At 33.7% G+C, this 14,676-nt stretch overlaps 1 protein-coding gene across 1 annotated transcript; it reads right to left on the reverse strand.

The window, feature by feature from the left end:
* Window positions 1-4,879: 4,879 nt before the first annotated feature.
* LOC145292380 (uncharacterized) lies at window positions 4,880-13,388 on the reverse strand. Its single transcript, XM_080138708.1, has 2 exons — window positions 12,816-13,388; window positions 4,880-4,927 (listed from the first exon to the last, which is right to left on the reverse strand). The coding sequence occupies exons 1-2, from the start codon at window positions 13,386-13,388 to the stop codon at window positions 4,880-4,882; spliced, it is 621 nt and encodes a 206-aa protein (XP_079994834.1).
* Window positions 13,389-14,676: the final 1,288 nt, after the last annotated feature.

Raw genomic sequence — 14,676 nt, forward strand, 5'->3', positions numbered from 1 at the left:
GGACCCCCGCGTCAGTCTCGACGCATGAAATTCACACAAACGTTAAGTTGTCTTAAATCTCCACAATGGTTTGGTCAATGCATACTATTTAACGAAACACGTGTAAGTAAAAATACTAACTAATGAAATAATATGAAGCTTAAATGAATATACATGTGGCATTAGGATTGTTTTCAAATGATATATGTTTTGGAAGTAAAATATATTTTTATTTCCCATAAATTAATCTGTTTATTTTTTTTTATCTTTATTTTATATACATATCAAACGTATAGTGCTTTTATTATAAATCTCTCTCTCTCTCTCTCTCTCTCTCTCTCTCTCTCTCTCTCTACATATATATATATATATATATATAAATGTATGGTAACAAGAATTATTACAAGTAGAAAAATATTAACTCGAGATTAATATAAATATAATAAAAATATGTATATCATAATCCAAATCCTATGTAAAAGCACAATAAACCAAGCAATGGTGAGAGAGCTTAATATAAATATTATATACTAGCAGGGAGACTCGCCGTTTTCCGGGATTGAATGATGGTCAACGAATATTTTACACTCGTATATGTTTATTATCATCGAAAGCCGTGAATTCGCCCGGGAGGAAGTTTCACATTTAATATAAACTTTTTTCCAGTTCACGAAAAAAAAAAAGGAATTTACGTGCGGTATTTTGTCTACAGATCACGTCATGCAAAAAATAAAACCACCACCACCACCACCACCACCACCACCACCAACAACAACAACAACAACAACAACAACAACAACAACCAAAACACGTAAATTTTCAAGTCTTATGAAATTCATTGCCGTTAATGAAAAAAAAAATGAAAAGAAATTTACGTGCGAATTTCGAACCTACAAACCACGCCATGCAAAAAAACAAAAAACAAAAAAAAACACGTTATTAACTCACCCATAGTAGAATTCTCACGGTCCGTTGTACTATCATTGTTGCTATGCGCTGATATTGAAAAATAGCTTTTCTGATTAATTAAAAAGGCTTTGGCAATAAATGAAAAAAAACGGTTTCAGATATTTATTATCGGAAATTATCGGGGGTATTCCGAGACCAAACTTAACTAAGATAACTCCCAAATATATACACTAAAGTTCTGTAATCTCTTAAGACGTTTCGGAGTCTATTAGGGATGAACTAATACACCCAGCTGCATATATATATATATATATATATATATATATATATATATATATTTTAAGCGTAAAAACGTAGTAATCTTTATTTTATTAATGATTATAAATTCATGCAAATTTGTAGCTATGGTAATATATTATATTAAACAATCTCCTGTTTTCTACGTGTCAAAAATATTTAAATTTATGTGTTAAAAAAATTTTCATCTATAAAAAAGAGTAGAATTCAATTTTTAACATGAAATACAATGAGGATAAGGCGTTTACAAATACCCCTCAGAGGATCCTTTTTGTTTTTAAGGATTTCCATAGAGATTTCAATTTGAGCAATGTGTCTTTGATATGACGACTTCAGAGAAATATTTTGAGTGAAATAAATGGGATAGAGTGTCAGATTACGATAAACACAAGCAAAAGAATATGTTCAAAGTCATTTACAAATGAGATACTTTTTAAATAGAGATTTCTATTAAAAGGAAAAGTCAATGTTTTAAAAAATAATTTAGAACCGTGCAATACACGGTCCTAAAAATCATAATTTTAAATCATATGCTCAAATATATTAATTCTATTTTATTAAAACTTATTAATAAGATTCAATGTTCATTTGTCTCAATATGAGAAAAAAAGATCAATTTAAAACGTAGGAAATAATTCAGCAAGTAGGTTTATAAATAATATCAGACGATAGTGAAAGAGTGAAATGTTATGCATCTGTCTGTGTGAAATAGAAATGCGTAAACTCGTTTCTGCGCATATCTTACTGCGCATTTTCTTTTTCAACACAGATTTATAAACATCAATCGACGCAAACATAAAATAAATATTAAAAAATATGAAACATATTACATCGCCAGTAATTTATGTGTGTTGTAGCTTTTTTTTACATGGGGGATCACCACTTATCAAGGCCCGGAAGCCACTCAGGGATACGGGTTATTGCGTGTACAGTAATCAATGAGATAGTATTGTAGTAATCATTAGTATTGGAGATTTAATGGAATGTCTTACTTAAGGGGCGGTTTATCAGGAATTTGTTTATGTTAGATTTGAAGACATCCAAGTTGTAGTCAGGTGGGAAACAGGCGAACGGAAGAAAGTTCCAAAATCGTGCGCTTCTGAGAAAGAAGCTCTGCTCATGGAATCTACGTTTGGATTTAGGCACAGATCAAGAGTGGGGAAAATTATTGACAGTAGTTTAAGCCAGACGGGTGTGCCTCGTGAAAGATTGAGAGGGGGGACCAGAGATTGGGGCTCAGACTAGCACTTGCCATGGAAGTAACGATAAAACAAAGACAGGCTCGCAAGGTCTATTCTGTGGGATGGAGGTTGCAGGGAAGAGAAAAGGGCATCCCCCACCAAACCACGAAGTCTATTTTGTACTATGTCAAGGCGGGATAGGATGTTTTAGCAGCTCCTGTCCAGATGTGGCAGCAGTACTCCATCCTTGGACGTACTTGGCTTTTATACAGATAGAGAATTGCATAAGTAGTGAGATATCTTTTGGAGCGGTAGAAGGATCCCACCATTTTCTAAGCGTCCCTGGCAACAGATTTGATGTACGTGTTCCATTTCAAATCAGGTGTAAAGGTTAAACCCAAAAGCTTGTCAAAACATGGAGCCTCCCCAAGATGAGAGCCATCCATTTCAATTGATGCCAGATTGGGATCAGAGCGTTGATGATGTAAAGATAGAAACTTGGTTTTGGGTGCATTAAAAGTTACCAGCCACTTCTTCCCCCATTGTACCACGCGCTCAAGATCAGAGGAGAGAGAATTAAAGAGAACTTTGTCATTTACAACCGTTGATGTGTTGCCGTAGATGGTCGTGTCATCAGCATAGATGTCAACGAATGATTTAAGTATGTGTTTTGGGAGATCATTGATGTAGATCAGGAATAGAGTTGGGCCCAGGATTGACCCCTGAAGAACTCCAGCATTTATATTGCAGGCCTCCGACTTTTGTCCATCGATAACTACTCTTATGAGCCTATCGGAGAGAAATGATTTAATGATTGAGAAAATATTTCCAGCAATACCGTAGCTCGAAATCTTGTGAAATAGGCCCTTATGGCATACCTTATCGAAGGCCTTCGATATGTCAAGAGCAATTGCCCTGGAAAGGAAGCCTTTGTCAAGAGATTAACTAATCCTATGTGATATAACCGTTAGCGCACCTGCTGTAGATCTTGCAGAGCGGAAATCATATTGTATGTCACTAAGAAGGTTGTTTCTGTTGAGGTGGTTGAATACTTCTTTATTTAATATGGATTCCACCAACTTACTCATGACAAACAGGAGACTTATTGGTCTGTACTTCTTTAATACAGGGCATACTGATGAGGTTTTCCAGAGTGTTGAAAAACGCTTCTGCTTAAGGCAACGCTTAAACAGTTTTGTAAGTATGGGAGTAAGTTCTGGTTGGAGCTTTTTCAGCACTATAACTGGAATGCCGTCAGCGCCAGTTGCTTTACTGGAATCAATGTTCTTGATTAGCTTGGCGACCTCACGCACAGATATTTGTATGTTGCATAGCGTGTTATCTGTTATAGGAGGAAATACATGGAGTTGATGGCCATTGTCGCATAGGGTAGAATTAGCTGTAAAGTTCTTGGCAAATAGTTTCGTCTTGTCTCGTGCTGACGAGATGACCTCAGATCCATTGATGATAGTTGGGATAGAACGCACGCTTCTGTTCAAGATCCTGTTTGCTATTTGCCAGAATTTGTGGGAACCAAGCCGCTACTCAGCTACTTTGGATTTAACAGACTGAGCATATAGCTCTCTTGCATATTTTTTATTACTCTTTTACAATGGTTGCTGGCAGTCCTGAAAGCAGCTGTAATCTCAGTACATCTATTACTTTGGTAGCTATGGAAAAAGTGATTTCTGTGCGCGATGACAGCAGCATATTAAGGGGAGAACCATGGCTGACTGTTAAGTTTTTGTTGGAATTTTTTGGATGGTATGAATCGATCTATGCCTAAAATAAACCATTGGGTCAGGTCTGATACTATAGAAGACACATCTTTTTTTAAACATCGAATGCAGAGGTAGGTCAGATATGAATGTACGGAAGCTATCCCAGTCAGCTGAAAGAAATTAAATATATTTTTAAATAAAGAACTCTCTGCCGAGAATTCTTTATTATGTAGAAATTTGGCAAAATCTTTAGAACAGAATGTTCATTATCATTATTCAACTATTAAAAACTATTTAAATAATAGCGGCTGATACTCGAAACTCACTATATATAAAAAAAATCTTAATTAAAACTCCACCATATCTAAAGTCGGTGTGAGGCAAGCTAAAGATTATTAAAAGTGAAACAAATTTAAAATTAAAACAATGATAAATAGAAAAAGAATAAACTTAATAAGAAACTGTTTGTGGGACTGCAAAATATTGAGATGGGGCTGTTATTGTTTGAAAGTGGAAATCTTTTTTGTCTTCTGGCCTTGGGATTTGTTTTTATACTTGTAAAATGGATACATCATATTGCTGCAATATAATAATTTATTACTGACTTAATTCTATTAGAAAAGTTTGTATATTGGGTCTTTGCGTGCACATTTTTGTTCACGACAACGAGAGAAACACATAAGCAAACATGCAATTAGATTGTTTAAAGAAAATTGCATTGCAAACTGTAAATGCTGGCAAGCCCAATAACCGGATTGTAAGTCAACAAAGAAATTGTCGGCGATTATTAAATCAAAGATTATCAATATAATCTTCAAAATAAAACGCAACTAAAAGCAACTAAAAATGAAGAATAAAAAATACAATTGGTTTATGCCAAATACTTTTTTCCATTCAAAAAGATAGCCTATATCTATATATCTACAAAAATGAGCATGTGTGTGTGTATCTGTACGAGGATAATTCTCAACCTATATACTCAAAAGTGTTTTTCTCTACAAACTAGAAATTTAAGATATAACGTATTTAGACAGGTGGAAATAGTTTTAAAGAATTATAAAAAATATACATATTTGCATGTATGTGAATGCTATTTGTTTTTATCCCATGAGACAAACATTTACTGTTTATACATGTGACATCCTACAAAATGTGACATCATACAAAATGTGAAAACATAAAAAATTTGATATCATGCAAAATTTGATAACATGAAAAATGTGATAACATGCAAAATGTGACATCATCCAAAATGTGATATCATACAAAATGCGTTATATCATGCAAAATGTCACATCATACAAAATGGGATATCATGCAAAATGGGATATCATGCAAAATGAGATATCATGCAAAATGGGATATCATGCAAAATATGACATCATACAAAATGTGATATCATGCAAAATGTGACATCATACAAAATGTGATATCATGCAAAATGGGATATCATGCAAAATGGGATATCATGCAAAATGTTATATCATTCAAAATGTGACATCATACAAAATGTGTTATATGATGCAAAATGTGACATCATACAAAATGTTATATCATGCAAAATGGGATATCATGCAAAATGGGATAACATGCAAAATGGGATATCATGCAAAATGTGATATCATGCAAAATATGACATCATACAAAATGTGATATCATGCAAAATGTGATATCATACAAAATGTAATATCATGCAAAATGTTATATCATGCAAAATGCGATATCATGCAAAATGTGACATCATGCAAAATCTGATATCATTCAAAATATGACATCATACAAAATGTGATATCATGCAAAATGTGATATCATACAAAATGTAATATCATGCAAAATGTTATATCATGCAAAATGTGATATCATGCAAAATGTGACATCATGCAAAATCTGATATCATTCAAAATGTGACATCATACAAAATGTGATACCATATAAAATGTGACATCATACAAAATGTGATATCATACAGAATGTTATATCATACAAAATGTGATATCATGCAAAATGTGATATCATGTAAAATGTGATATTATACAAAATATGACATCGTACAAAATGTGATATCATGCAAAATGTGATATCATACAAAATGTGATCTCATCGAAAATGTTTCTTATTACCTGATATCTTTGATCTCCATGGTTACCTGAAAGTATATAATGATAAGTATGTGTGGACTGCGCTTTATTTGGTTTAAATTTGCCTAATAATGAATTTTAAATCGATAAAGTCGAGCGAAAGTCAATTTTATTCTTAACAACATAAAAAATATTGCTTTAATTTAATTAATTAGTTTGTATCGAGCAGTGTTTAATGTGTATATAAATGAAATATACAGATGGCAGCACAATATAGATATATAAGGTATAAATTTAAACTGAAATAATTTAAGATATACCATCTATGCAGTTTATCTTTTAGCCAATAAATGTGTGTGTATATGTACTCTGTCTCAGTGTCTCTCTCGCTCTCTCTCTGTACGCACGTATATATATATATATATATATATATATATATATATATATATATATATATATATATATATATATATATATATATATATATGTATATATATATGTGTGTGTGTGCGTGTGTATGTGTCGGCGTGTGTGTGTGTGTGTGTGTGTGTGTGTGTGTGTGTGTGTGTAGCCGAATGGTTCGGGTCCTTGCTAATGAAGCCAGACATGCCTTCTGTTGTCGGTGTTCGAATCTCTCGACTAGCGTTAATCGCGACCCGCTGCTCCGATGATTTCCGAAAGGATGAAACACTAGTGTCTTTAGGTATTTAATAATGCTTATAATAAATAATAATGCCAGTCCCTTTACGAAACTTGTTTCTTATCGTTGAGCACTTATAATTGTAATAGTCGGTCAACTTACCTCACATGCGCAGATCGTCGTATAATGATTAGATCACTTTGACTTACGATTAAAGCATTTAATAAGAATAGATGTGTAAATTTCAACTGTATCTGTCGCGGTTGACGGTAGCCGAATAGTTTGCTTCCTTTCAAATAAAGCGAGACATGCTTTCTGTTGCTGGGGTTTGAATCTCTCGACTGGCTTTAATCGTGACACTCTGCATTGATGGTTTCCGAAAGGATGAAACTCTTTTCTCTGTAGGTATTCAATAATTACTAGACTACCCCGGACCCGTTGGGTCAGTATATTATATTAGCTATGGAATTAATGACACTTGTGACACTTGTGACGTAAAGAAAATAGTTTTTTTGACATAACAGAACCATTTCTATTAAAGTATATTAAAATGAAAAAAGAATATAGATAGATTTCTATGAGGCGTTCTGTTTATACTTGCTTATTTGTGAAGAAAGGAAACTTAAGCCATTGGATTATAAGTGATTTTCTATGCTTATAAGTAAATGTGCACTGAATAGATAGCACAGTAATTGAAGTTGAATTGAAATGTTGATATATCTTTTAACACAAACGCGAAAAAAAACAATTGGGATGCTGAAAACGTACACAGTAAAGTAATACGTTTTATTGTCACGATTATTATTATTAACCGGAAGTCGTAAACCGGATGTTGGGTTACAACACCGGTTACATGTCATTTGAGCTTTATAATTATATAGATTATATTAAATAATAATAATAATAATAATAATAATAATAATAATAATAATAATAATAATAATGCGGAAATTTAAAAAGAAAACCCTGAAATGTTGAACTGAATGTGCAATAATGACAATCGCCAACCAAGTATATATAAAACGCAAGAGAAACAAACACAAAAATAAATCAAGAAAACTGAAACCACGCAGTTGTTGACTGACTACTACCTTCCCTTTCTTAGTTCCCTCCCCTTTCCCATCCCCCCTCACCTCCCTCATCTTTCTCCTGCACATATTCTTCTCCTTCTATATCTGAATGTGCAGGTGGAGCAAAATAAACCTTCAGGTTTAGATGTTGCAGTAAATTTATTTCAGTTTGAACCTAACTGTTACATGTCTGCATTGTTTTTCATTGATGCACTTTCTTTTCTGTTTTTTTTTTCTATATTAATAAAATAAGATTATGGGTGTGCGTTTTATTACATAACGTATTTTCACAATGGCACGGTGTTGTTATACTCGTATGCATACATAAGCACGCACATGTTTCTCACATTCTCAAATACCATCTTAGAAATAAAGTACACCGATATGAATCAAACAGAATTTAATATTCAGAGGTTATTATGAATCAATAGAAACCTTAAATTATGTATAAGAAACATACACTAGGAAAAACCAATGTGATATATCCGTTATAAGACTAGAGCTTCTCCGTCAAAACGACGAAAACCATCTAAACGTTAATTATTGTCAGGTGGTCAGTGAAACTACATCGTAAATATTGGTAGTAAAACTTGATTATTTCAATCAAAGGATCAACAGATCGAGCATTTTGTAGGCAGCTGAAAAGCAACGCTTCTGCTTAGAGTTCCACGGGCGCACAGTTATTGTAAAGCCACTTTGTTTATAGAATTTGCGTTTTTGTTTTTACAAAGATGGAAAGATTGAAAATATTGTTGACAGTTGTTGAGTCACACGGATGTTCGTTGCAAATGTTTACAGGTTAGTTGACCGTCACTTGATTCTCGGTTGATCACTTGTCATCGGAATTACAATAGAACAGATATGGACACGCAACGCCTCTTCTGTGTGAAATAGGCTGTAAGGAGGATAAAAGGGCCTGGCCTACTAGATTTCCAAGTCAATTTAAAACCCTTTCATAGCAGGAAAGCGACCTCTACGCGGTCGCCACTTCGATGCTGTAACATTAATTCATCTTACGACATATTTAGCATTCATACATGTACAAGACTGGGTGCCCGGCGTTGTCTAGCTGTTTGGAGGTGTGTGTTGAGCGAAACAAAAGTGCTAGTAGGCAGGCAGGCTCGAACCCGTACCGCGAAGGAGGAAAAGAACGTGAAAAATAAGTGTCGTCTTTGCTGTTGCGCCCATTGCCAAACCGAAAGTGACATAGGTTTAAATTAAGGCTAGTCAATCGAAAAGAGGGGATGACTTTTGGAAATATCGGCGTAAAAAGCGACTCCTTCCCTGAGAAAAGTGCCAATCAGGGGTGAAATAATCCATGCTTTTGACGAATTATTCGATATTTGTCGCCCGAAATGTCGAGCTTCATACCGATCTTCTAAAAATCCGTCGCCTCTGTCGAAAGGTTTAGGCAGACATACAAACATACATATATTTAAACAGGTAGGTGATATTTATATTAGAGAAGTAGATTATTACGCCAAATGTGAGATTTCATTCTATAACGGCTAGCAGAAAAAAACATTTTTTCATAGACCTCGGCAATATACTTGATGTCAGAAGTGAAGATTAATCCAATAAGGTTACCAACGCCAGATGCTTATTGGAGGCGAAAGCAATTCATTGCAATGTGTGAAGATAAGGGCCTTAATGATGAAATGATAGAAACTTCCTTTGAATGCATTACAATTAACTAGTCACCTTTTCACAATTGCTTCAACTATCAAACTCCGAGGAGAGATAATCAGAAAGACCATAGGTTATCTTTGAAGTATTGTTTGAGATGCTAGTATTGTCTGCATTAATGTAAAAAACTTACCTTCCTTCTTGATTAAGGCGATCTTCCTATAATTTATTTATCACATCCTAATTTACATCTAAAAAAAGTTAAGGATGCATGGCCCCCGTTGATGCACAGGGAACGAGGCATGAAAAATGACTTAGTTCAGCACCCCCACCCATTAAGCTCCAAAAGTCCCAGAGAAACGTCAAATCCTGGTGAGAATGAACAAACGGTGCAGTTTTAGGCCTTAAAACATGCGAATTTGAGTTCTGTTTCATGCAAATAAAAACGACTAAGCCCAGCATTCCCCGATTTAGTCACAAAACTCCCCAATGCCTTAACATATTTAAATGTGAGTTCAGCACCATGCAAAACTGCTAAATAGACACACACAGAGAAATTTGGACAAATATGGTAAAATAGTTCCCAAAATGGAGTGATTTTATAGCCCTATGAGAGCCCCTGCGACAGACCCAAGAGTTATCGCGAAGTATAGACAAACGAAATTATATAGGAATCAGTTGGTTACAACTTTTCAGAAAGTTTCCAAGGCATCAATGTTTTTTAATAGGCAATTTTCCCGGAAAATCCGTTCTGTTACTTTTTTTTTTTTTTTTTTACTCATATCATGTTTAATTCTTGTGAAATTTACAGATCCGCTCATTTTGTCGGGGGACCAAAATAGGAAATATATTTTATCCTTGAAATGTATTATTATCTGGCAGAAAATCAAAGAATACATCAATGGAAAATAAAATACGCGTCAAGTGCGCTTGAAAGCCAAATCACAAAGTAATATTAGGAAAATAAACAAATATTTTACTTGTTTGAAATTTATAACAAATATATTTCAGAAATATACTCCATCTGCGATGTGTTTCTTTTGTTGTTGTTGTTGTTCTTCTTCTTCTTCTTCTTCCTTTCAATGTTGTAATTGCAAGAATTAAATTATCATGTTTAAGCGTATTGTACAACGATCAAGTCCAGGTATACATAGATAATTGAAAATGTTATATTTAATGTTCGCGTTATACTATTAACCTTGTAAGTAATCGGAAAAAAATATAGATAAGTATGTATTTGTATTTATAGTGCTTTTAAAAGTACCCATATCTGTGACGACAGGGTTAATGCACACATGGTATGTTGGAGGTTGTGAAATATCGATTGAGTTCGGCATCGTAATAACATCAAAATGACTCTCATCTAAAACCGCAAATGCATATCACATGATCAAACAAATTTTCGAAAAGAGCAAACGTTATGCCAACTAAAAAGGCCGAGTGCTTCACGTTTTATAGGGTGTCGTGGGTTCGTGGTTTTTAATTATATTTTACCGGCATCAAAGGCCCGTGCCGACCACCGTAATCAATCGGGTAATCTCTTTGCTACCGGAAAATAAACAAAAAACTAGATTCATATGAATTAGTTCTTAAGTATGGAGCAGTATTATTTCAGATATTCTGTGGCCTGTGTTCACTCATATATTAAGCGCATATAGGGCGATGAAAAAGAAATGACTTCACTTCCCGCCACGAGCAATATATATATATATATATATATATATATATATAAATACACACACGCACACCAATACACCCACTCACCCACACCTATACACACACACACACACATATATATATATATATATATATATATATATATATATATATTGCTTTAAAAATATGAATGGAGTCATTATGGGTGAAAAAAAAAACAAAAGAAAACAAGAGAAACGGGAAATTGTATAGAGACAGATCGACTAAAAGGAATTATAGGTAAAAAAAAACAAAAAAAACATCGAATAAAAAAGGGATCCATACGAAATTTTGTGTAAAAAAAAAAAAAATTAAGGGACCTAGAGGTTAACTTTTCGACTGACCCTTTTCAATAGATCTCGTCGGTAAGTTACATTAACTTAACGAATGAGAATAGAAAAAGGGGAGGAGATGAAGTCGAGAAAAAAAAAATTATTATATAATTAAGAAAATCCGTTGTCTACAAATAAGTATAGACAAAACAGAAAAACAGCGTACATGTAGACTTTTTTTTTCTTTTAAAGTTCTTTAAATAACTCTAATTTATGTGAAAGTTCTTTTTGTCTACATAAAGCTGGTTTGCGCATCAGCACACTGACGGCCTCCAAAATGTTGAGGTGCTGTTTGTTCCGGGCTTTATGTAAAATGCGAAAACATTCATCAGAATATGCTTGGCCACAAGTTTTATTTTCGTACAAATGAACACCAATTGACGATTCAAGAATTGGTGGTCGTCCGGATGTATTCCGTAAAAGCCCGGATGTATTCCTTAAAGGCGCGGATGATATAAAAAGTTTGCGTAAATACCCAGGAACGTATTGTGCCACTCTGACCCCTAAACGTTGAAAAGTTCGACCCACGTAGTCAGCATCGCACCGACATCTAAGCTAATATATTATTAAACTATTTTGTAGCGTGGGAAGTACATCTTTTTTAAACGCTGGGAAGGCAGTTGTGGTACACAGCACTACTCGGGGTTGCACCGCGTAAAAACAGTGGGAAACAACCGAAGTGATCTTGCTAAAAAAAACCCTACTGATTGAACCTATGTAGGGGAGTTTCAAATAAACCGGACATTTAGCCGGACCGAAAAGAGGCTTAGTGTTAAAACTAGTAAGTTTTTGGCGAATATTCTTAGAAATTATACCACCAGGGAAACCATTTTTAATAAGCATGTCCGTTATTTTCTTAAGTTCCTCCTCAAGTTTGCTTGGCGAACATATCATGAGTGCACGGTGGACCAAGGTCTTAATTAAACTTATTTTCCTGTTCATAGGGGCAAAGGAATCCCAACTAATATACAACCGTGTAAAGGTAGGTTTCCTGTATATAGTTGTATTAAACCGATTCCCTATCCTTTCTACAAGGACGTCCAAAAAGGGTAAAGAGTAATTCTGCTCTTCCTCCATCGTAAACGTAAGTGCCGGGTGGAGACTGTTTAATTTCAGAAAAAAATCACTTACTTCATGGCGGCACTTGAAAATGACAAAAGTGTCATCTACATAACGCCAATAACGAACAGGTCTAGAAACCTGTGTAAACAGTAAGGATTCCTGAAAGCCTAGGAAAATATTGGCCAGGATAGGACCCAAAGGACTACCCATGGCCACACCACTTACCTGTTGATACATTACGTCATTAAAGCTAAAACAGACCGACTTGGTAGCTAGTTCCATGAATTCAAGGAAACTATTCTCCGGAAAATCCGGAGGGGTTAATGTGCTACGATAGAGTATATCCGAACAAATTTGAATAGTTTCATCAAGGGGTATATTAGTGAAAAGATTGGTAACGTCGATAGGATATAGGAAAGTTGTTTCTGAATTAAAATCAAGTTCACGTATAGTGGCAGCGAAACGAAAAGAATCCGCAATGCAGTTACCCGAGAATTCCTTTAGTACAGGCTCAAGAATCTCGGACAACCATTTTGCCAGTTCATGCTGGGGTGAACCGATCATGGAAAGAATGGGTCTTAAAGGGACCTCGTTCTTGTGGATCTTTGATAGCCCGTACATTCTGGGTCGTTGTGAACCCACGGGCCGAATTCTATCATAAGTATCTTTACTAATAAATTTCCTCCTATGTATTTGAAGAAACCGTTTCTGGAGTTTTACTTCAGTGTTCGAAGTGCTATCAACAGATGTGTCGCCAAGCCTTTTAAATTTTGATTTATCATTTAAAATATCCAACATTTTTCCGATATAATCATTCGTATTAAGGATAACAACACTCCACCTTTATCCGGCTTAGTGATGTAAACATCCTTATTAGTTTAAGGAGGTTGGCGGCTTGATGTAGGATTTTATGTCCATACAAACTCACGAGCATTGATAGGGGGGTTCGTGAACTTGTGCGCCAGTTCAGCTAACCTAGCCTTCATTTATATATATATATATATATATATATATATATATATATATATATATATATATATATATATATATATATATATATATATATAAGGATATAATCGTTCATCAAATTATAATTTGTACAAGTCTGGGCTTGATCAGCACATAAAAACAATTTTTTTAAAAGTTGTTTCAAAAGATGAAAGAGAATTTTTTTATATAACTAGTATCGTACTAATAGGTAATCTAAACGACTTTGTTCTTTATTCATATTTAATCACTGACCTAATTAGTTTAATTACATATAAAACACGCACACACACACATATATATTATACTATAATATGAGTATTACTATAGTTATTCTAATACCTATAGACACAAGTGTTTCATCGATTCGATAATCATTGGTGCAGATTTACGTAGATAACAACTGAGCGGAACATTCGAGCATAGCCACAAAACCATCTCTGACTGCATTAGCTAGAAACAAACCGTACATCCAACGTTAACCGTGAGAAATAAAGTTGAAATAAACATTAATTTAAAGTGTAAATGTCAAGCCGGAAAGAATGAGCTTATGATTATAAGATGATGATAGGATATATATATATATATATATGATATATATATATATATATCTGATATATATCTGATATATATATATATACATGATATATATACATCTGAATTATATATATCTATATACATCTATCTATATACATATATATATATATATATGTATATAGATAGATGTATATAGATATATATATAATTCAGATGTATATATATCATGTATATATATATATCAGATATATATCAGATATATATATCATATATATATGTATATATATACATATATATATATGATATATATATATATCTCTGATATATATCTGATATATATATATATATACATGATATACATACATCTGAATTATATATATCTATATACATCTATCTATATACATATATATATATATATATATATATATATATATATATATATATATATAGCGTAATGTAGCTTAATGCGTTAGAGAAAAAGGGAAAGTTCAATTCCACAAGAGGAGACTTATCTGGATAATGCCAAGCTCAACGATTATCATGGGAGCTTATACAATAGAAC

The sequence above is a fragment of the Euprymna scolopes genome, chromosome 13 (genome assembly GCF_053919585.1).
Source record: "Euprymna scolopes isolate OS-2025 chromosome 13, ASM5391958v1, whole genome shotgun sequence".
In the NCBI taxonomy this organism is placed as follows: Eukaryota; Metazoa; Mollusca; class Cephalopoda; order Sepiida; family Sepiolidae; genus Euprymna; species Euprymna scolopes.